Source organism: Aphelocoma coerulescens, chromosome 5 (genome assembly GCF_041296385.1).
Source record: "Aphelocoma coerulescens isolate FSJ_1873_10779 chromosome 5, UR_Acoe_1.0, whole genome shotgun sequence".
In the NCBI taxonomy this organism is placed as follows: domain Eukaryota; kingdom Metazoa; phylum Chordata; class Aves; order Passeriformes; family Corvidae; genus Aphelocoma; species Aphelocoma coerulescens.
Window position 1 is genome coordinate 2,910,292 of NC_091019.1, and position 22,868 is coordinate 2,933,159.

General features: G+C 50.7%; 4 protein-coding genes across 4 annotated transcripts in view; 3 read left to right on the forward strand and 1 right to left on the reverse strand.

Moving 5' to 3' along the window:
- Positions 1-18,928, forward strand: part of ABTB2 (ankyrin repeat and BTB domain containing 2) — a 171,138-nt gene extending 152,210 nt beyond the window's left edge. Inside the window, exons 12-14 of the mRNA XM_069016368.1 lie at positions 17,104-17,196; positions 17,271-17,338; positions 18,674-18,928. Coding sequence (XP_068872469.1) covers positions 17,104-17,196; positions 17,271-17,336 — 159 coding nt within the window. The 3' untranslated portion in view covers positions 17,337-17,338; positions 18,674-18,928. The remainder of the gene's footprint in view (positions 1-17,103; positions 17,197-17,270; positions 17,339-18,673) is intronic.
- On the forward strand, positions 1,191-2,129 carry LOC138110956 (olfactory receptor 5AR1-like). The gene has a single exon (XM_069016100.1). The coding sequence runs from the start codon at positions 1,191-1,193 to the stop codon at positions 2,127-2,129; it is 939 nt and encodes a 312-aa protein (XP_068872201.1).
- On the reverse strand, positions 5,837-6,832 carry LOC138110957 (olfactory receptor 8U9-like). Its single transcript, XM_069016101.1, has one exon. It carries the CDS (start codon positions 6,830-6,832, stop codon positions 5,837-5,839), a length of 996 nt encoding a protein of 331 aa, XP_068872202.1.
- Positions 13,464-14,438, forward strand: LOC138112117 (olfactory receptor 5AR1-like). Its single transcript, XM_069018803.1, has one exon. It carries the CDS (start codon positions 13,464-13,466, stop codon positions 14,436-14,438), a length of 975 nt encoding a protein of 324 aa, XP_068874904.1.
- Positions 18,929-22,868: the final 3,940 nt, after the last annotated feature.

A 22,868-nucleotide genomic window follows, 5' to 3' on the forward strand; every position in this document is an offset into this window, starting at 1 on the left:
AACAGCAAGTTTTTTGGTCAAGTTTTGATGCTCTTTGTGAGGGCAAATTATTCCTGTCTTCCACACTAATATTGGAAGAAATCTGGGTTTATTTCTCCCTGGAAATTTTGGTCTAGGAGATAAAATCTGATCAAGCAGAAAGGGCCCGAGATGTGAGCAAACAGGTGAGCTTTACCCAAAATAAGGCTGCAAGGAGTTGATCTGTTGCAAGGAGAGGGCTTGAGGTGGGAGCCTCTTCTCATGACAAATAATTATCCAAGCTCAGGGTCTCTGAGGTGAAACCCAGGAATTTATCGTGGAATCCATGGTTTGGGTTGGAAGGGACCTTATGGATCCTCCAGTGATGTTCCACGGGCAGGGACACCTTGTGCTAGCCCAGGTTGTTCCAAGCCCTGTCCAACCTGGCCCTGAAGATCAATCATTTCATAGCAGCACTACCTGGATTATTTCCCAGTTTACATATATTTCTTTCTATTTATTTGAACTGTATATCAGCATCTTACTCCCCCCAGTTCCTCATGGCACTACAACATTTTTGGGGCCTCCAGGGTTTAAAAACCCTTTTCTTTCTCCACTTCACACTTCTCAAAGGAATGACACAAGCATCACCATATTTAAAGGGTTTTTTAATACACTAAATTTCCAGTTTGAACCTGAATTTCAGAGTTTCACAGGAAGGAGGGAAGAATTTTATTTTATTTTCGTATGTTCTGACTCTTCAAAAAAAAATTTTAAAGATGTCCTGACCTGTCACTGGTGCTTTGTCTCCTTTGGATCTTCTAAACCAATGAGGCTTGGGGTTGTTTTTTGGGTGGTTTTTACTGTTTTCAGTTTGGTTTTCAAATGAGTAATGATTTCTAAAGTCAGGATAAATTACTGTAGTTAATGCTTTGAATCTGATGAGTAACAACCCCCTTAATGTCTTCAGGAGGTGGAATAAACCTTCCAATGTGCAAAGTGATTTATCAAACCCCATCAGTGGCTAAAGCAGACTAAAACCATTAGAAACAAACCCAGCAGTGAACTTTGGCTGCTTTAAAATGTATTTCGAACCAAACAGTAAATCCCACACTTCCTGCATCTCCAGGTTATGTTTGCTGATAAAAATAAAGGCATTTTTAACGTGTTTGTGCAGAAAACAGGAATGTGCTGACCCTGCATCTCCGTTTTCTTATAGCACCTGCGTTAGGATGGCAGCCAAAGGGAATGGAACCTCCAGTGCTCACTTTGTCCTCTTGGGATTCTCCCAACAGGGCAATGTCCAGGTTGTTCTCTTCGTGGTCTTCCTGGTGATCTACGTGATCACCCTGCTGGGGAATGTGGGGCTGCTGGTGTTGATCCAGCTGGTTGCCCAGCTCCACACCCCCATGTACTTCTTCCTGAGCAGCCTGTCCTTCCTGGACCTCTGTTATTCCTCCTGCATCACTCCCAGGCTGCTCTGGGATCTCCTGGATGAGGAGAAGGTCATTTCTCATGCCGCATGCCTCACGCAGTTCTATTTCTACGTGGCCTTCGCCACCACTGAGTGCTACCTCCTGGCTGCCATGGCCTATGACCGCTACGTGGCCATCTGCAGCCCCCTGCTCTACTCCCTCTCCATGTCCCGAGGGCTCTGTGTGCTTCTGGTGGCCAGCTCATGCCTGGCAGGGGTCACAAATGCCACCGTCCACACGGGCCTGGCCCTTGGGCTGAGCTTCTGTGGCCCCAATGTCATCGACCACTTCTACTGCGAGGGGCCCCCGCTCTTCGCTCTCTCCTGCACGGACCCCGCGCCTAACGAGCTGGGGATGTTTGTCATGGTAGGCTTCAACCTGGCTGCCACCATGCTGGCCATCCTGCTCTCCTACGCCTTCATCCTGGCCGCCATCCTGGGCCCGCGCTCGGCCGCGGGGAAGCGAAAAGCCTTCTCCACCTGCGCGTCCCACCTGGCTGTCGTGGTGCTCTCCTACGGCTCCTTCATGGCCATGTACTCCCGGCGCAGCTCCAGGAGCTCCCGGCTGCAGGACAAGGTGGCCTCGGTGTTCTACACCGTGGTCACCCCCATGCTGAACCCCTTCATCTACGGCCTGAGGAACCAGGAGGTGAAGGCTGGGCTCTGGAGACTGATAGGGGAGGAAAGGTTCTGCTGAGAAATAGTATTTCCTTTTTTATTTGTCTTTGCTGCCTGATACTATTTGAATTTCAGGAATTTAAGCCCTTCTTGATCACTTGTAGAGCTTGAGGACCAGGGATTCTTCATCTGTTCTGACTACAGCTGCTGCGACCATTTCCTTCTTTTAGGATGTAAAAAAAGAGAAACTTTTCTCTTTTCTCTCACAACCCTGATTGTGACTCCCTCTGTATTTGACTCTCTGGGTTTTTAGACACATCCCTGATAATGTAAAAATAAAATGCAGCAGGAGAGTTTCTAAAGTGTTCTCCCTTCTTCCCAATTAGCAGTTGCAGCACTTCTCCACATCCTGAGCTGTCTCCCAGTCCCTGAATCTCTATTTCTTACTGTAAGAACTGGTGTTCTTTTTATTTCCCTGTGATGCCAAGAAGCCAATTATATATTTCAAGAGATAAATTTATATCTATTTAAAATCATATATATTTTAAGAAAAAAAAATATAAGGACATTTTATAAACGAATTTTCTTTATATACATAAAGAAATTTATATATTAAGGTCTTTATACACATAATTTTATATATATATATATATATATATATGTATGTATATAAAGAAGTGGGACATAAACCCTCAAGCTTCCATTTAACTTCCTGAAACTATGGTGCTTATTTACCAGTGCAAGTCTCCTCCTGAAGGAGCTGCTTCCACGGTCATTAGTTTCTAAGGGAAATTTCCTGTGTGCCACCACAGGGTGGGCAGTGACCAAACTCAAGGCCCAAGCTTGCTCAAGGGGCAGAGAGCCATCATCTGGCAGCTCCTAAGGATTCTGGTGGAATTACCCACCACTGCTCCCTATCCTGGCATTTTGATCATATTTTGGCTTTATTATTAAAGAGGTTTTGCTTAGTTTTGGGCAGTTGTGTGATTTCCCCTCCAAAATAAATCATGAGACACAGAGGAAGGACGAACAAACTGTGGAGAGTACAGTGAAACTGAGCACAGAAGGAGAGGCAGGAATGCTGACCAGGAGCAGATATGGGGTAGAAACAGGTACAGAATCCCATAATCATTTAGGTTGGGAAAGCCTTCTAAGATCATGGAGTCCAGCTGTTAACTCAGCACTAACCTGTGTCTGAGCTCAGCCTGTAGAGGTGACACCTGAGAGCCCCTTCCAGTGCCTAAGGAGGCTCCAGGAGAGCTGCAGAGGGACCCTGGGCAAGGGCCTGGGGTGGCTGGACAAGGAGGAATGGCTTTACACTGACAGAACATTTAGATGGGATATTGGGAAGAAATTGTTCCCTGTGAAGGTGGGGAGGCCCTGGCACAGGATTCCCAGAGAAGCTGGGGCTGCCCCTGGATCCCTGGGCATGTCCAAGGCCAGGCTGGATGGGGCTTGGAGCAACCTGGGATAGTGGAAGGTGTCCCTGCCCATGGCAGGGGATGGCACTGGATGAGCTTTAATGTCCCTTAACACAATCCCATGGCAACACATTGACCCTCCAGCTTTTTTGGCTCCAGGGCCTGGATCTGGCAAACAAAGCAGCTGGAGAAGTTCACTTTGTCTTTAACAAGGAAGAAAGTTTCTTCCTTGTTTTTCTTTGTTAATTAGTCTCTCACGGCTTGTTAAGAAGAATGAAAAAAATTGTTGTTGAAAAGCCCTCTGAGAAGCTCCATGATGATGATTAGGAAACTTTCTTGGCAAAGCCCAGAAGATCTTGTTAAGCTGATGATTCCCTGAAGGGTGGTTGGTCCCCAAGGATCTCTTCTTGCCCTGGGAATGGGAGCAGCATCACTTGTGGTGGAAATAGCTGTGACCACTTGTATGGTGGGACTCTGGTGCTCAGACCTGCTGGTGGGCTTTCTTAATTCTTCATTAAAACCTGAAAATCTTGAACTGAAGGAGAGTGGGTTTACACTGGGTAAAGGAAAGAAATCCTTCCCCATGAGGGTGGTGTGGCCCTGGCACAGGTTTCCCAGAGAAGCTGTGGCTGCCCCATCCTTAGAAGTGTTGAAGGCCAGGTTGGACAGGGCTTGGTCCAGTGGAAGGTGTCCCTACCATGGCAGGGGGTGAATGGCATGAGCTTTACAGTCCCTTCCCACCCAACTTTGATATCAGAAGTCTCTGTCTTGCCAAGCCCTTTATCATCTAATTATATCGATTCCAACTTCTTCATCCAGCTCCAGATCCACCTTTCCCAGGTGGAAGCCACTTTCCCCCAGACCTAAAACACCTCTTCTCCTGCTGTTTTTTTCCAGAGAAGGGAGGACACTGTACACCATCCATTCACTTTTGAAATGGAACTTAATTCTCATAGAGCTCCTCAGAACACAGCATCTACACAACACAACGCCAAAGAGAAAATTTTCCTGCTTCCCCCTTTCCCTGCCTCAGCCAAGGCCTATCTCCCTGTGGAGTCAGAGCTCATCCCACCCCTCAAAGGTGTCAACGGGTGAGGGACAACCAAAATCAGGTGTGTGGAGAAGAGGAGGAAGATGGGGAAGTGTCTGCTGACCTTATCCAGGCCACCCAAATTGTGAAAGGAAGTTGCAGGATTGCAACTCAGTTTGCCCTCAGAAATGATAAATATCCTGTGGAATTCGTTGGGATGAGCAGAAATTAGGATGTTTTTGCCATTAAAAGTGCATGCCAGGAAAAGGTGAAGGATTGCTGCTCTCCCCCCAATGTTGTGGCCATTCCTGTACCTTCCTTATTGAGCCATGATTTGGAGAACTGTTGTTTTTGGCTTTTTTATGGCCTTTTCCAAACCCAGACAGCTCCCAGCTATCCATAGATCAGGTGTTAAGGATTCTTTCTCCTATGAAAACCAGACACGTGCTTAAATTTTGAGTGAAACACACTTGTTAGGTTTTCATGGTGTGTTTTGGCACTTGGACGCTTGCATTCCCCTTGATATTCCAAGGTGTATCTTGAGATCCTGACTTGCATCAGCTTCTTATCCTTCTAAGTCTGGCAAAAATGCACTTTTTAAGCCTTTTATCTTATTTTTTTACCAATCAAATTAAAAAATAATCTTCCTCGTCCCAAATGCTCCCTCCCACCCCAGAAGCTCAACTCTAATAAATAACTCACAGGTAATAATGAGGAATTTTATTGGAGTTTAGGGATAAGGACAATAAACTTGCAAGAAAAATACATACTACTCAGTGCAAAATAAGTTATAAACCAATAAAACTATGATTTGTTCTTCCTGAGAGAAAGAGAGGTTTAATTGGAATAATAGCCTGGAATAATTTGGAGTGATTTCTTTCGACAGGCTGGTGGCTGCAAAGGGAATTCAGGTTTGAGGCTCCCACTCCTGGTTTCCTCCCAAGGAATATGTGACTGTGAGGTCTATTTCTCCAGGATAAATACTGTAATTGAGTTTTGTGAGGAATTGTGGAAGAATCTATATAAAATTGTTAGGATCAGGGAAAAATCTGGTTATTTTTATGGATCATCTCTTACTTTAGAGGAATGGTTTGCTTCCACAAGGGCATGGGGTGGCAGGACAACATGGAATGGCTTTAAGCTGAGACTAGGTTTAGATGGGATTCTGGGAAGAAATCCTTCCCTGTGAGGGTGGGCAGGCCCTGGCACAGGTTTCCCAGAGAAGCTGTGGCTGCCCCATCCCTGGAAAAGTTCCAGGCCAGGTTGGATGGGGTTTCGAGCAGCCTGGTCTAGTGGAAGGTGTCCCTGGCCATGGTGTGTAGGACCAGATGATCTTTAATGTCCCTTCCAACCCAAAGCATTCCAGGACTCCCTGATGCCATGAGTGGCATCTCTCTGATGCCGGCAGTGGTTTAACATCCTCCTCCTGCACTTCCCCAGCGCTGCCTTCACCTCCTTGTTCCTCAGGCTGTAGATGAAAGGGTTGAGCATGGGGCTGACCACGGTGTAGAAGACAGAGGCCACCTTGTCCCGGCTGCCGTGCCGGGACGCCGGCTGCAGGTACATGAAGAACAGAGCCCCATAGAACACGGACACGGACACCAGGTGGGAGGTGCAGGTGTGGAAGGCTCTGGCCCTGCTGGGTGCCAAGCGCATGCCCAGGATGGTGCGGAGGATGCGGCCGTAGCAGAGCAGGATGACCAGGCTGGTGCCCAGCCCGTTGGCGGTGGCCAGGGCGAAGATGGCGGCCTCGCTGGCGCGGGTGTCGGAGCACACCAGCCTCAGCACAGGGCTGGCGTCGCAGAAGAAGTGGTCGACCTGGCGGGGCCCACAGAAGGAGCCCCCAAATGTGCAGCTGGTGTAGATGAGGGCACTGAGGGAGGCCACGAGGTAGGACCAGGCCACCAGCTGCCAGCAGGCCCAAGGGGACACGACTGTGACGTAAAGCAGGGGGTGGCAGATGGCCACGTGCCGGTCGTAGGCCATGGTGGCCAGGAGGTGACACTCGGCCGTGGCAAAGAGAGCAAAGAGGTGGAATTGTGTCACGCAGCCGGCCCAGGAAATGGTTTTATTCCCAAATAACAGGTCTGTGAGCATTTTGGGGGAGATGATGGTGGAATAGCAGACGTCAGCCAGGGAAAAATGGGCAAGGAAGAAGTACATGGGGGTGTGGAGGCTGGGAGCCACCCAAACCAAGACCATCAACCCCACGTTCCCCACCAAAGTGATGATGTAAATCAACAGAAAGAGCCCAAAAAGAGGGGCCCGTGCCCACGGAGTGTCTGTAATTCCCAGGAGGATGAATTTGGGCTGCGTGTGGTTTCCTCCCATGGCCGGGTGCTACCTGCTGAGGCAAAGGGAAGAAATCCATCAAAATGGTAAACCCCAGAGTTTAGCTTTTGGGCCATGTTTAACTCCGACCAATCACCATTTAAATTGCCATACTTTGGTATTTTCCATGTCTTTTCCAAACATAAATTCTATAGTTTTTTACTTATCAGCTGAGGTGCTTGGGAAAGTACACGGAGCTTGAAGTAACACGAATGGCAAGTTTGTTTTTCCATGCCTGGATGTGTAAAATGATGGATTTACTCTGGCACATATTAATTCAGAATGAAGAAAAGAATCAAATAGTTATTCCCTTATGGTTTGAAAGAAATTTGTTTCAGACGACAGCTTGGAGGAATCTCATTGGAGATAACATAAACCTGGAGTGGGAGAAAGTCCCAGTGCCAGTGAAATCCCAGATTACACCACATTAAAAACATTTTTCCTTGGCTTTTAATTATTAATCCAGTCCATCAAACTGTATCATTCCCACTGGATAAAATTCACATGGATAAATTCATGTTTTATACCTTTCTGAGCTCCAGCAGGCTGAAACATCCAAAAACCGTGGGAATGAAGATAAAACTTACTTGGAATGGGAGTAGATTTTAAAACAATCCAGTTCCAAAGGCTGATTTGTTAGCAACTGTATTCTGCTGACAGTTCTTTATAACTAAAAAAGACTCATCCTTAACACTTCCATAAATCCATTTATCTTGCTTTAGCTGCCTAAGGAAAATAAAAACCAATTTGCACAAGCCATTACTCCCATTTATTATAAAAAGTCCTACTTTTGGGAGGCTGTTTTCCAACACAGCCCCCCAAAAAAGAGGATATGAGGACATGAAGAAGGAAGTCAACTTCTTTCTCTTGGATTTACAGCTCTTCCTGTGCCCTCGCTGCAGTGGTGGGAGCCAAGGGTTTATCCCAAAAGCAGCAGAGAACATCCAGGCTGATGTGGAGAGGGATGGGCTCCTTCCCTGACTCCTACAGCTGAGCCTGTGGGTGACAGGGCTGTAAATATGTTCCCTCTGCTCTCCTGGGATAAAACTCTCAGGGCTCCTCATGGCAGAGCAAATAAACAAAGAAAAGAGCAAAAAAAAAAGGGATAGAATGGAATCCTGAAACTTATTGTGCTTCAGGGATCTCAAATCCATCCTGTGGATGAGCCACCACGTCACATGGACACACGGCACCAGCGATGCCCGGCTGGTCAGAGGCTCCCCAGGGGTCACACAAAGCACCTCTGGCTCTGGAGCTGCTGATGTCCCTCTGTGGACACCAGACAGCCCAGTTTTCCTTCAAGGATGGGATTATCCACGTTGAAGTACTTGCAGCCTGCATGTTCAGGTGGCTCTGAGCACTTTCAGACAGGGATTAGTTGTCTCAGAGTGAACTAATTTGCATTAATCACCCCATCTGGGGGCTCCATCCACACCCTTGACCTACAAACTCTATTTAAGCTCAGCCCAAAGAGGTTATTTCCCCTCTGGAGTTATACTGGAGAAGTCCTGGTTTCCAGTTTCACAAACATGTGCACATCTCTGGATTCCTTTAATCTGCACCTTGCCTTGATCACAGATCCAACCCTGACCAGGGATTGACTTTGTTTTCGGATGCTTCAGCCTGCTGGAGCTCATAAAGGTGTAAAGCACAAGTTTATCAATGTGAATTTTATCCAGCAGGAATGATACATAATAGAACAGTTCGAAAGATTGGATTCATAATTAAAATAAACAACTGAGGAATAAAAAACCATAGCATTTAGGTCAACCTTGGACCTGCCTCATCATCACCAGCTCACCTGGTGGTTTGGAGTCTTGGCTCAGAGAACATCAGGAGGCTTGGAATAAATTAGGTTCTGATTTATAAAGCAGGATGGAAGGTGGAAAAACAGGTTTTTGGGGAAGTCAGTGGTGATTTGGTGTAATACAGTCCTGGAGAGAGACAAAATAAGTCTGATTTGGGGCAATGCCAGAGAAATGGAGCAGAAATGGCCATGAAAGCAAAAATTGCCATTTTTCTTGGAACATGCACAAAGGCAGAGGAAGGATTTAGTGATAAACTGTTCAAAGGTTTATACTTAATTACTTGATAATTATTTACCTTTTTTTACAAGTTGGTTTACCTTCTTGGTTGTTCTTTTCTAAGTATCAGAAGTTTCTCATGGAAATAACTGTATTTAATGGTTTTATTTATTATTTTGAGAAAAGAGGGGGTGTTTGAAGTTGTGCCTGGAAGATTGGTAATAAAACAGGGACTGATGGGTATAGGTGGTGAAATTTTGGTGTAGAAACTCACCAAATTCCAACACTGATGTTAAAATATTGTTGTTTGCAGAGCTACACCCAACCAAAACATCAGCTTTTGGATGATCTTTAAGGCCCCTTCCAACCCAAACCATTCCAGGATTCTATGTGACCCTGCATGGATCTCCTTTGGACATGGCACATCCTCTTCTAGGCTACCTGGAGTCTCTTGATCCCTCTAATTCCACCTCAGATAACATAGGATGTTCTTAATGTTGTTGATAGCTGATAGAGAAATCCCATCTGTGGATCCAGACTGTACTTTGTGGGTGGCTGGGATATTCCTAGGAATACCTGGAGTAGTAGAAGAAGGTTTAATGGACTCTGGATCTGATGGGTGGGTCCTGTACAGACCTCCTGGTGCTAAACCAGGAGTAGCCTGGAAGCCTTTTGGGTTCATTCATTACCTGGAGGCTTGGATCAGCCCTCACCTCCTGTAATCCCAGCCAGCTGCTCCAGGGATCCAGCCAGAGGTACTTAGGACACCCTAAGGTGTTTGCAATGGATACCAGGAATAAACCCACCTACTGACCCTGAAGTAAAGTTATGTATAAATATCATACCATATCAATATATTAATATAAATACATTAAATAATATTTCTATTAAAGGATGTTTTGCTGATGGAAAGGGTTCCTCAAGGAACTGTCTGATCCCAATGCTCCTCTGGTGAGGTAAGAATTGGATTTTTATCTTTAATCCTTTTATGCTGATTTGTTGTGTTATCAGGGGCAGGGAATTCTGTCTGGCTCTTTTTCCCCCTCCCTCATGCCAGGGCTCTCACCCATACCTTGTTTTCAGCTGGAAATGAAGTGGGATTCATGGAGGTTTGTGGGGGAGAAGAAAATCCAGTAACATGTGGGTGTTGGTGCACACATTTAACCCAAGAATGCATTTTATATGTAAATATCTAAAAATTGCTATTGGATTTTAATATATATTTATAATTTTGGATCAGAAAAGACACCTAGGAGATCTCTGGCCCTAGGATGGCAAGTTATACATTTATATCCATATATATTTATGGATATGTGGCTTGGAGCACCCTGGTCTAGGGGAAGGTGTCCCTGCCCATGGCAGCAGGGTGGAACTGGATGATCCTTTAGGTCCCTCCCATCCCAAACCATTCCAGGATTCTATGAAAGGTCTCAGGATCCCCCGTATAAAGTTGATGCGGTTTTAACGAATGAGACATTCCAGACTTCCATGATTTCTGGGCTGGATCAGGGAGCCATGAAAAGCCCTTCCTAGGAAAGATGGAAGGACAACATCTAAATGAATTAATTTTCAGTTTTAATGCAGTTTGAAGATAGAGAGATATTGCCCATAAGCCAAGTCAATGAATTAATTAATAAATCACTCCCTATTTGAAAGCAGGATAAATTTCCAGGCTCAATTGAAACAGTCACCTTTGTCCTTTCCTTTTTCCACCCCCAATTTCTGCCTTTCAAAGCCTTCAACAAAGCTACAATTAGTTTTCCACTTTATGCCCCTGGTGGTTTGTTAAAAACAAAGTCAGGAATATTATCAGGGGAGTTTGTATCCGGAGATTTGCACTTTGGCAGTGGGGAGAAGGGACTGAAAAATAACAAAACAAGGCAAGAAAAAAACCTGAACAACCTGAAATAAAAAAACTGAGAGTGATAATTATTTTAAAGTTCCCTTTTTTAGTCAAGAAGTAACTCCTGACAGAAATTACATCTCCCTCATTTCTCCATATTCTGGGTGAAAACTTGGTGCTGGCAAGGATGACAAATCAACCTGCTTTTTTTTTTTTTTTTTGTCAAAAAAACCCTTTCTTTGTGAAAAGTTGTGTTTCATCTGCTTCTGAATGAAATTAATTCCTGTTTTCACACAAACAACTTGTTTTTGCTCCTTTAGTGCACCGTGGTGCTCCATTGTCAATCCCAAGGGATGTTAAAGAGCCATAAAAGTCCTTTTAAGGTATGAAATGGAGAACTGGAAGGGGGAAAAAGGTTAAAAAATATCCATCAGCATTTCCTGTATGTCACCACCATCTATTGGACATTGCTGGGAACATCATCTCCTTTTTATTCTACATAAACCCTCCTTTTTTCCTGATGTTCCCATAAGCCTTGGGTAGCAAAGTGCCCTGTTCTTGCTCAGGAAACTGAGAAACAGGCAGTAAATAAAACAATGGCCTCATGTGGCTGATCCCACCTGGATATTTTGTTTTCCAAGCATCAGCTCCCGAGCCTGTTGAAAACATTGGATGTTTGAAGTTCTCCTAACATTTGGAAATGATGCTTTAAACTGCACTTTATTTTTCTCTTAGGATAATTTTCAGCTGATGCTTAAGGTTGTCTGAATCCTTCAGGTGGGGTTAGATGGGGTATTAGGAAGAAATTCTTCCCTGAAGGGGTGGTGAGGCCCTGGAATGGATTTCCCAGAGAAGCTGGGGCTGCCCCTGGATCCCTGGCAGTGTCCAAGGCCAGGCTGGACGGGGCTTGGAGCAGCCTGGGCTGGTGGAAGGTGTCCCTGCCCATGGCAGGGGTTGGAATGAGATGATCCATAAGGTCCCTTCTGACCCAAACCCTTCCATAGTACAGATATTGTCATAAACTCCCCCTGGGGGTAGTTTTAGGATGTATTAAACAATTAAAGGCAATATTTTTGAACTGTTGTTGTTCAAATAACACCTTCTGCTGCCGCTAATTTTTAAATCTTCATATCTTGACTTGGCAGCGGAGGAGCCCAGGACCCCTCAGGGCTTGGCTGCCCCTCGCTTGGTCTGACAGCTCCCTGGAGGGTAAGATGTTATTCCCTGACTTGTTTTGGCTCTGTGAATCCTCCACAGGGCAAAGCTCTGGAAACACAGGTGTTATGTGGGAGAAGCCCTGGTGTATCTCTCCAGCTGGAGCTGGGAGCAGCTGGAAGTATAAAAACTGCTTCAAAGGGACCTGGGAGCAAAGAGGAGCAAAACTCCACTTTCAGGTAGGTTTAGATGGAATATTGGGAATAAATCCTTCCCTGGGTGGGTGGTGAGGTGGTTTCCCAGAGAAGCTGTGGCTGCCCCATCCCTGGAAGTGTTTAAGGCCAGGTTGGATGGGGTGATCTCGGTGAATCCTAGGGCAGCTCGTTGGAAGCTCTTCTACTGCTGTGCCCTAAGATTTTATGGAAATTGGGTGCCACAATGGAGATCCTCACCACAGGAGGACAAGGATGAGCACTCCATTAGTTATTCCACACCAACCACCTGCCTCTCAGCAGGAATAAAATATAACCCATGGGTTTTAATTGAATTTATTTCCATTCCAGGTCTCCGATCCATCACACAAAGTAACGTTGGTTGGTTGAGTAAGGAAAAGCGAGGCTGGATTTTAGTTAAGCAAGAAATTGAGGTAAATTCTCTGATGGCAGCAGATTCAGCCCCAAAAATGTTTGGTTTTCCTTATTTTTAACACCTCTGGCTCTGCCTCGGGCATCTCCACATGGGTGGTGAAAAGCAGCTCTAAATCCTCGTTAATAACTCCAGGAGACCACAGAACACCTGAAAGGAGATGTTGGGTTCTGGAGGTGAAACTCAGCCCTCCAACCAAGGCTCATGCAATAATGAGGATTTCCAGGTTTAGATCTGTTTGTCAGGAGCCAGCAGTGCCTACTCTTGGTTTACTCTCTGGTGTAACTCCATCAAGCCATAATTATCCAGGAGAAAAAACCATGTTTATTTATTCTGTCGCAGTGTGGGATTTTACGAGCTGCTGATCTCTTCCTGGTGAACAGCAAGATGGAACATGAATTTATCTTTTACCTCCAAATTAAGCATCACATCTAAAGCAAAGTGAGGTAAGGCAAACGCCGGCTCTTATTTCTACAGCCAGGAAAAAATATACTAAGGGAAGTCCCTTTTTCCAATGCTTTCACCTAGAAAATCTCTTCCTGGGACATGGGGAGCAGGTATTTATTCCTCAAGTGCTCAGACTGAGTAGGGAATGGTCAAAAGATGAGAAATAATTTTATTTTCCCAGCAATTATCAGGAAAATCATGGAATTCCATGTGTAAGTGGACAGAGGAGAACTAGGAGGAAGCCTTGCAACTTATTTCTGAATTATTTTGATATCGTATTTCCCTTCTTAATGCCTTAAATGTGCCCGTGCTTCCAAATACATTGGCTGAACAGGGATACTGGTGCCAGGAACTTGTGGTTTTTCTCTTTCAAGGAGAATTCACCTTTTCTTGACTGAAGGCTTTGTAACTGCTTGACCAAAACTGACATTCTTATCATTATCGATGGATTTATTTGCATGAAACCTTTCAATCTAAAGGCAGAAAGCAGCTGAACTGCATATATAAAATGTTCAGTATGGTTGGAGAAAATGAGACGTTTGCATCTGAATTTATTCTCCTGGGCTTCACCACCCGGGCAGACCTGCAGGTGATGTTTTTTGTCCTGTTCCTTGCCATCTACATGGTCACTCTCCTAGGAAATCTGGGAGCCATTGTATTGATCCGTATGGACCCGCACCTTCACACCCCCATGTACTTCTTCCTGAGCCACTTGTGCCTCCTGGACATCTGCTACTCCTCTACCATCATCCCCCAGAGCCTGAGGGATTTTTTGGCAGAGAAGAAGGTGATTTCCTTTGTGAGATGCGTCACCCAGCTCTTCTCCTTTGCCACCTGGGCCACCACCGAGTGCTACGTGCTGGCCGCCATGGCCTATGACCGCTACGTGGCCATCTGCAGGCCCCTGCTCTACTCCGTGCTCACATCCCGGAGGATTTGCATTGGGATGTTGGCTGGGGCCTACCTGGCTGGAGTGATCAGCTCCACCCTCCACACGGTTTCCATATTCCACTCCCGGTTCTGCCGCTCCCGGGCCATCGACCACTTCTTTTGTGACGGGCCCCCGCTGCTGGCCCTGTCCTGCTCTGACACCCGCGCCAGCGAGGTCGTGGTGGCCGTCGTGGTGGGGTTCAACACGCTGAGCACCGTGGCCTTCATCCTGGTGTCCTACTCATCCATCCTCGGCGCCGTCCTGCGGATCCGCTCGGCGGCCGGGCGGCGCAAGGCCTTGTCCACCTGCGCCTCCCACCTGGCCTCCGTCGCTCTGTACTACAGCAGCTCCATCCTCATGTACCTGCGCCCCGTCTCCAGCCACTCCTTGCAGCAGGACAAGGTCATCTCCCTGCTGTATTCCGTCGCTGTGCCCATGCTGAACCCGTTTGTTTACAGCCTCAGGAACGCGGACTTGAGGAACGCCGTGAGGAAAGCAAAAAGTAGGATCCTCACTGCCTGGTCCAGCTGTGGCTCCCGGTTAGCTGAAAAGAGAGGATGACCCCGCTGCGGTGAGGGGTGTTCGATTTTGGACCCTCCAGAAGAGGGGTTGGATATCAGACCCTCGGATTCCAGGGTCTGGACTCATCTTCCAAGCTATTGGTGCCATGATCTCCCTGCAGCAGCACCGCGGGGAAGGGATGAGACATCTCATGGCGTTGTCCGGAGTGCAGGAATGGAGGGAGAGTGTGGCAGAGCAGAGCCTGAGTAGGAGTTGAGGCACCATCCTCAGGGACACTCCCTGTACTGTAGGACAGGAGCTGGGGAGACTCCAACCCTTTGGGGTGCTGCCCTGCTCTCCCTTGATTTTTCCCTCTTTTTTGGGGGGATGTCCATGTGGAAAGAGCTTTGTGGAAGCACCGAGCTGCTGGCAGGGCACTTGGACTCGTTTTGTGCCTTCTCTGGGGGAGAGGAAAAAGGGAGATGGGGGAGTCCAGAGGGTGATGGTGTCATTTGGGGCACCCCAATGTCTGTGGGGTGAGAGATGAGGGGGGTCAGGTGGGGTTCCCCAAAACCAGGGAGATTATAGCCCAAAAAAATGCCTGAAAATTCTTGAGGGGTTTGTGTGTAAAATACTTAAAACTGCGAAGATTCTAATTTTCTATGTATTTAGAAATAATATTAATTCATATATAAATTGATTTAAAAATAACCCCCCGTATCTGCTGTATTATAGGCAGGAAATGGAATATGGATCTGTAGGGTTTGAAAATACAAATAAAACGTTTGTGTTTATAAATGAAACAGCAAAGGGCTTGAAAACATAAGACAATATGATCTGTGTGAAGGAAATAGAAACAGCTCTGTGTGTTCGGAATTTTCCTGTCGCTGTAACACCCGAAATCTGGGATCTGGGATGGGATTGGAATCGGGGTTTTATTGGCACCCCTCAAAACGCTACGCATGCGCGCTGGCCTCCCCACGCTCCGTGCTGCCGCCTTGTGGGCACACCCGGTACTGCAGCTCCGAGCGCCCTCGGCGCTTCCCAGGCTCCACCGACACCGGGACGCGGAGCCGGACCGGGACCACGACGGGGACAACGACCGGGACAGCGACCGGGACAGCGACCGGGACAGCTCCGTGTCCCGGTGCCGGTGCCGGCACCTTCCGGCAGGAACGGCGGCCGCTGTGCCGGGAGCGGCAGTGGCGGGGAGCGCGGGGAGCAGCGCGGCCGGGCCGGGGGCACCGGGGCGGCTGCTCCGGGCTCGGAGGTGAGCGGGGACCGGGAACAGCCCCGAGCGAACGGCGGGGGCCGCGGGGGATCGGTATTCCGGCACAGGGATGGGTGTCCCGGCACAGGGATGGGTGTTTGGCACAGGGATCGCTGTCCCGGCACAGCGGGAGCTGCGGGCACGGGGCACCGGAGCTGCCTCGGCCGTGCGGGGCCCGGGGCGTCGCTCCGGGGCGGATTCTGTAGGGGACAAAATGAACATTTTGGGGTAAAATCTGGGTTAATGTGCGGGGCAGAGAATGAGTGTTCTGAGGTAAAAGTGAGGCAGTCAGCAGTGGAGGTAGGGGAAGTCCCAGCCGGCGTATAATGGATGATAAAAACCATGTGTGAAATCAGAGCTGTTCCAGCAGCTTTCCTTCCCATTGCTCCCCAGGTGTTTTCCTTATGTTCTGGTTTTCAGAAGCGAACAGAGTTTGGGGTAACACGGCTTTGGAGAGTTCTGAGTTTTCCTTAACTGTGCAGAGAAGTCGGGATCTGGAGGGCACTCCCGTGTCCCTGAAGGAGGATGGCCTGGGGAATGCCCTTACCTGGGATTTGGCTCCTGTAGAGCCTCCCAGGATGAGGCGTGGTGGGCTCGGATCCTGTGCTGGTCCTTGCACCACCCTCATTCCTCAGATGCCAGGAGCTGCCGAGGTCTCTCTCTGGACCTGCCCAGCTGTGTCAGATCCAATGGGCCCTCCAAGTGTTTTATCTCTTGCTCCCATTGAAATTGGAGTCCTGTTTGGTGACTTATATCCCCCCCCCCCCCCCAGGATTGATTTCTCAACAAAAATGTGCCACAAAAGCCATTTTTTTGTCTTTTATTTCTTAAATTTCCACTCCTGATCATTTCTCTTGATGCAGCAATAATGAATGTCACAGAAGTAACAATGGGAATGGGGAATAAATGGAATGTGACTGAAAATGCTGATTTTGGATATTTGGGCAGGAACTCACTGGTGTTCAAAATGTTCAGGCCAGAGCAATACAAGCGCAGCCACAGGAAAACCCAGGAACTGCTGGGTTCAGTCCAGGGACACCTTCCACTAGCCCAGGCTGCTCCAAGCCCCGTCCTGCCTGGCCTTGAACACTTCCAGGGATGGGGCAGCCACGATTTCCCTGGGTTTATGGGCACAAGAGGAAATTTCCAGCAGGAACTGAGTGGTTTCCTTTGCTCTGCCTGGCCCTAGCAGGGCTTTGGGAGGCAGAGGGTGTGGGAACAGGAGCTTTGCCCACTGCCTTGGGGGAGTCTCTGCTGTCCCAAAAGCCAGCAGAGCAAGTGGTTGTGGTTGAACATCCCATTCAAAGGAGATGCCAGGCCAGGAACGGGAATGGACTGCAGAGCAGGGATGGTGCCCAGCAGAGGGGTGACTGTCCAGGGGGTCCCAGCAGTCCATCCCTGCTGCCCAGGGTTGGGATGAGCAGGCTGGTGACTGTCCCTGTGCTTGCTCTGCAGGATGAGGAAGCCAGGCCTGCTGAGGAGGAAGATGAGGAGGTGTGGGAGGATGGAGACAGCGGCCACCAAAGGCTGGGGAAGGCACAGATCCAGGTAGGAGACGTTGCCTTCCAAGAAACTGTCACTCCCAGCTGGAGCACCTGTGCTCACCCACATCAATGCCACAGGCAGGAGAGCCTTGTCCCAAGCCAGGATTTCACTGGAGGGTGCTCAGCTCCTTGGGAATTGCTTGAAGGTAGGATTGAACTTTGTTCTGCACTTCTGTCTGTTTCCCACAGAAGTTGAAGTGTCAGATCTGGGCCATGCAGGAATTGAGCTGCTGTTTTTTTGTTTTACTTCGTGTTTAGTCAACCTTGAGCTTCTGGATATTTTTTTCTATCTGATTTGTCACAGGCTGATGTAAATTTAAACTAAAATCCCAGGCAGCTGTTAACCTGAAATCAGGTTAAAGGAAGATTCCGGTACACAGACACATTTATGCAGCACTTTACAAGGAATCCTGGTGAGCCCTTGGATTTGAGCTGCCTTAGACTTGGAAACAAGTCCCTCTTTTAGAAGCTTTCAGTAAATTACTTAAGTTCTTTTGAGATCCAGCCTGTAGCAGCTTCCCATCCATCATGGGAAACTGGCAGGGACCCCGCTAAAGACCCTCTGGACAGGGCACAGCTTTTTTCCCTGGAGAGATGCTCCAGCAGCACTTAGCAGTGAGTGCTGGGGATTAATCCATAGGAGCAGATAAATCCATCATCACTGCCGGGCTCTTGGCAGCACTGAATTCCCAACTGCTGGGAGGGAAGCCTCTGAAATTGCAGCTGGTTTGTGCCAGTACCTGTAACCTGGGACTGATCGTGGTTGTCTGACTCTGGAGTCCCTGAAGTGCTGGATTATGGAAAACAGACGAGACCGTGGATCAACCCCTCGTGTCAGCCGGTGGTTTTGGGCAGGGCGCAGCAATTGGCAGTGGGTGTGGGGTGTGTTTAGGGGGAGGAGCCACTGCTTCCCTTCCCATCGAGCTGTGGGAAAGGCAGCCCGGAGGATGAGGCTTGGGAAGGAGTTGTGAGCTGAGAAGTAGCTCAAATCGAGTTTAAGTAGCCTGAAACTCCTGGAATAGTCTGGATTGGAAGGAACCGTATAGATCATCCTGTTCCAAACTGCTGCCACGGTCAGGGACACCTTCCTGGGGTGTCCATGGAATACCCTCAGTGCCAGGCTGGTGGAACAGGCGGGGTTTTCTCCCTAAGCCCAGTCCCAGGCAAGATTGGGGTTTCCGTGGGAAGAAGCCTGAGGGCTGGGAGGCTTCATGCCTGGAAATGTTTCCAGTCCTGCTTTATCGTTTTATCCAGTCTTGGCCCAAACTGGGCATTATGTTTCTTCCCTAAGCAAGGTGGTTTTCCCTGGATTGTTGGGATTGCACACTGGGTGTTTAAGGGCTGTGTTGTCTCTTTCTCCAGAACAGAAGAGTGAGGAGATGGGGATGCTCCCAGCCATCACGGAGATGTGGGAACAGCCCAGTTCCAGTGAGGAATGTGGTGAGTGCCTGAGGTGGTCTTTCCTGTTCTTTATTCCTTAGAGCCTGTTGGAGTGCTGGCCTGGATTTGGGAGGAGCCAAGTAGCCTGGAGCAGTGAGGTTTTTCCTGTCAGAAATCTATGCTGGGGATGTTTTCCCTGGCTGTCCCAAGGGAAAGGAACAGCTCTGGAGTTTTTGCAGCCACAGGCTGGGGATGCATCCCCTGAAAACCAGTTCAGGATCGTTCATCTGACTCTGCCCCTGACCTGTGGCTTCCAGGGAGCCTTCTGGTGTCCTGACTATTCCCAGGAGAGGATATTCCACCACCTGCTTTTTGAGCCAGGAATTCCAGACCCAGTAAGTCGGTCACATTCCATGTGAGCTGTGCCAGTGGTGGGCTGTGAGGGGGAGCAAGGAGGGGTAGGGGGTGGTATTTGAGACATTCCCGACTGGAATTGGGGCTGAGCGGTCATTTCAGAGCTCTGAGGCCACAAGTTCAGAGCTCAGGGAATGCTGAGGCATCCTGTGCCTGTGGCACTTGGCAGCACGTCCCTGATGTGGAGCAAAAAGAGGAGGGTTAGTGGGAGGAGGTTTCTGGAACGGAGTTGGGACAGGTGCTGATCCACCCATGGAATCACGGGGTGGTTTGGCTTGGAAGGGACCACCAAGATCATTTACGCTCTGTTTGTTGTCTGATTCCACAGCAAAGAACATCCAGAACTGCCTCCTCACCCTCATGGACAGCAGGAATGCCTTCCATAGCTCTTGTTTAGGAATGGGAATGGCTGTTGGGAGCTCTGGCAGGAGCACCTGGAGACCAACAGCGGGATTGCTTTGGCTGCTGCTGGATGTGGTTTTCTCTTTTCAAGATATTCCCCTGATTGATGTTTTCATAGTAGTTTTCTAGGGCACATTTGAGGGTAACTCCAGGAATTTCAAAACGGAAAACGGTGGGGAAAACATATGAACTTGGTCCATTTCTAGTAATTCCAGACTTCTCCCACAACACCATTCTGGGGATAACCTGGTTAAAGATGGAGAGAAACAAGTGCTGTAAACCCTCCTGGCTCTCTGACAGAGCAAACCTTCCAGTAATCCCATATCTCTCTGAGAAACTGTGGGATGATGAGGATTTCCAGGAAAGCAAAACAAGGACAGAGATGAGGGAATAGGCTCCCAGTTATTAATAATTTGATGGATGTGGGAGTGATTCTTGTGTGTTTGATGCTCTTCTTTTTATTCCTGAAATAATTTTAAATGATTCCTTTAAAATTTTGTCTACATTTGGGAGGAAACAATGCAAAATAAATGCAGGGAGAGATCATAGAATCGTTATGGAATCCTGGAATGATTTATGTGGGAAGGGACTTTCTGGATCATCTCATTTCACCCCCTGCCATGGGCAGGGACACCTTCCACTAGACCAGGCTGCTCCATGCCCCATCCAACCTGGCCTTGGACACTTCCAGGGATAGGGCAGCCACAAAATCTCTGTGCCAGGGCTTCATGACCCCCACAGGGAAGAATTCCCTCCTAATACCCAATCTTTCCCATTTTTCTGCAGGACGTGGGCTGTGACAAGGGAATTGGCCCCAGATGGAACACAGCAAGACTATGGAGATCCCCTGCACTGGGAGGTTGTGGTGCTCTGGGTTAAATTTTGGATTCATAATGTTAAAGGTGGGGTGTGGAGGGGTTTCTCTCTTGTTCATTATTGTTGTTACCACTGTTCTTGCTGCTCTCACTGTTACTATGTGTTGTCATTAATCTCAAATGATTGCATTTGTCTTGGTTTCCATTATTAAACTGTTCTGAGCTGGAATTTTGTCTCTGGTCTCTTCCCCATCCCACGGGGGGTGAGGGAGCAGCTGCTGGTGCCCAGCTGGGGTCCAGCCGTGGCCCCGGGCACTTCTGGGGGCTCCGAACCCGAGGGACAGGAGCGGTTTTGGGCTCACAAAAAGAGACCCAGTGCTGCGTTTCGGGGGCTCAAAAGCAGGGGCAGAGCTTAAAAGCAGAGACTAAATCCTGCATTGTGGAGTCCTGAGAGCAGGCTGGTATGGCCAGAGCTGGGACTCAGAAACAGTGACTAAATCCTGTTCTCAGGGCTTGAGGAAGAGAGCGAGTCCTGTGTGTTTGGGCTCACAAAGAGAAACTGAAGTGCTGCGTTTTGCTGGACCTGAATCAAAGCCCAAATGCCGTGTTTTGATGCTCAAAGCGGGCTCTTCGGGCCAGGGCGAGTCTGTGTCTCTGAGCTCCGAGTCCTGCCTTAGGCACAGCCCGAAGCCGGGCTCCCCGGCCTCACGCAGAGCTCGGGAGCAGCGACTCAGCGCCGCGTCCGGGGCTGGCGGCAGAGCCCGGGGCCGCGTCGTGGGGCCCAAGGCGGGCTCCGGGAGGGGCTCAGGGCTGAGCGGAGCCCGGCCCGGCGCGTCGGGCCCGGCTCGGGATCCCGGGGCTGCCCGGGCGCTGGCACAGCCCCGGCTCCCCGCGGAGAGCCGGCCGGAGCAGGAGCGGCAGCGCCGGGCTCGGCCCCAGCGCCCGTCCCGGAGCGGCTCCTCCCGGTCCCGATGCCAGCCCCCATCCCGCCGGGAGAGGCGGCACCGCCCGGGACCCGCAGCGGCCGCCGGCAGGAGCCGGAGCCCCGGTCCCGGGAGCGGCCCCGGTGCGCGGGGCGGGTCCGGCCCGGGAGAGAGGGGCGGGGCCCCGAGCGATGGAGCCGCCCCCGGGCAGGGCAGGGCGGGCCCCGGGGCCGGGCGGGGCCGGGGCTCTGGGGCGGTCCCGGGCGGGGCCGGGGGCGGCTTCAGGGGCGGCCCCGGGCCCGGCTCAGGTGCGCGGGGCGGGGTCCGCACAGGTGCGCGGGGCCCCAGCGCGGCTGCGCGGGGCGGGGCCGAGGGGATTTAAGGCCCGGAAATCGCCCCCGCCGCCATTTGCGCGCTCAGAGCTGGGGGAGGCTGCCGCTGGGCCGGGCTCCCCCGGCGTGGCCCGGGTGAGGCTCCGCTCCCCCTTTTTCCTCCCCCTCTTTCTCCTGCTCTTCTCCTCCTCCTTCTTTCCCCGCTTATCACCTCTTTCCTACCCCCCCAGTTTCTTTCTCTCTCCCCACACCCTCCCTCCCTCTCTCTCTCTCCCAGCCCCCCTCCTGCCCTCTCCCCAGCCCCCCTCCTGCCCTCTCCCCAGCCTCCCCCACCCTCTCTCCCTGCTCCCCTGCGCATTCCCGACCCCCGTACCCCTCCTTTCTCCCCGACCCGTCCTTTCTCCCCTCTCCCTACCCCGCTCCCCAACTCGACTCCCCTCTCTCTCTTCCTGCTCTACCTCTCCTCTGTCCATCATCCTTTCCCCCCTCGTTCTCGTTCTCCCCAACCCACCCCGACTCCTCTCCCTACCCCACCTCATCCTTCCCTGACTCTCCCCTTTCCCTCTTTCCCCCGCAGCCGCGGGGCTCGGGGCGCCGGAGAATAAAGCCCAGAGGGCCGGAGCCCGGCGCCCCTGCCCTCGCTGGAGCCCCACACGGGGCCGGGCCCGCTCGGCGGGTCCCCTGTGCAAACAAGAACACGGCCGGGGCTCCGGCTTTCCACACACACACTGGGGATCCCCTCCTCAGGAGGGGGTCCCGGGGGGTGGTGGGTTTCAGGGAGGGTGGTGGGTTGGGGTAGGGTGGGCCCCCTCCGGAGGAGGGGGTCCCGGGGAGGGGGGTTAGGGAGGGGGTGGGGGGTTCGGGGGGGTGGGGCGGGCGGGGCGGGCCCCCTCCGGAGGAGGGGGTCCCGGGAGGGGGTCAGGGTGGGCCCCCTCCGGAGGAGGGGGTCCGGGGGAGGGGGTGGGGCGGAGGGGGGGCTTTCCCCCCCTCCAGTCCCCGCCCCCTCTCCCGGACCCCCTCCTCCGGACGGGGCTCACCCTGGCCCCCTCCCCGGGACCCCCTCCTCCGGACCGGGGCCCCGGGGGGGAGGGAGGGGGGCGGGTGGGGTGGGGGGGAAGCAGAGGGGGTCACGTCACTCTGCAGCATGAACAGACATAGAGACCACAGGCCAAACCAACAGCCCCTCCCCTCCGGCCCCCCCCCACCCCACCCGCCCCCCCCTCCCTCCCCCCCGGGGCCCCGGTCCGGAGGAGGGGGTCCCGGGGAGGGGGCCGGGGTGAGCCCCATCCGGAGGAGGGGGTCCGGGAGAGGGGGCGGGGACTGGAGGGGGGAAAGTCCCCCCTCCGCCCCACCCCCTCCCCCGGACCCCCTCCTCCGGAGGGGGCCCACCCTGACCCCCTCCCGGGACCC

Excerpts from the sequence above, each read along its gene's own strand:
- LOC138110956 (XM_069016100.1), top strand. The coding sequence starts at position 1,191 with ATGGCAGCCAAAGGGAATGGAACCTCCAGTGCTCACTTTGTCCTCTTG.
- LOC138110957 (XM_069016101.1), bottom strand. The coding sequence starts at position 6,832 with ATGGGAGGAAACCACACGCAGCCCAAATTCATCCTCCTGGGAATTACA.
- LOC138112117 (XM_069018803.1), top strand. The coding sequence starts at position 13,464 with ATGGTTGGAGAAAATGAGACGTTTGCATCTGAATTTATTCTCCTGGGC.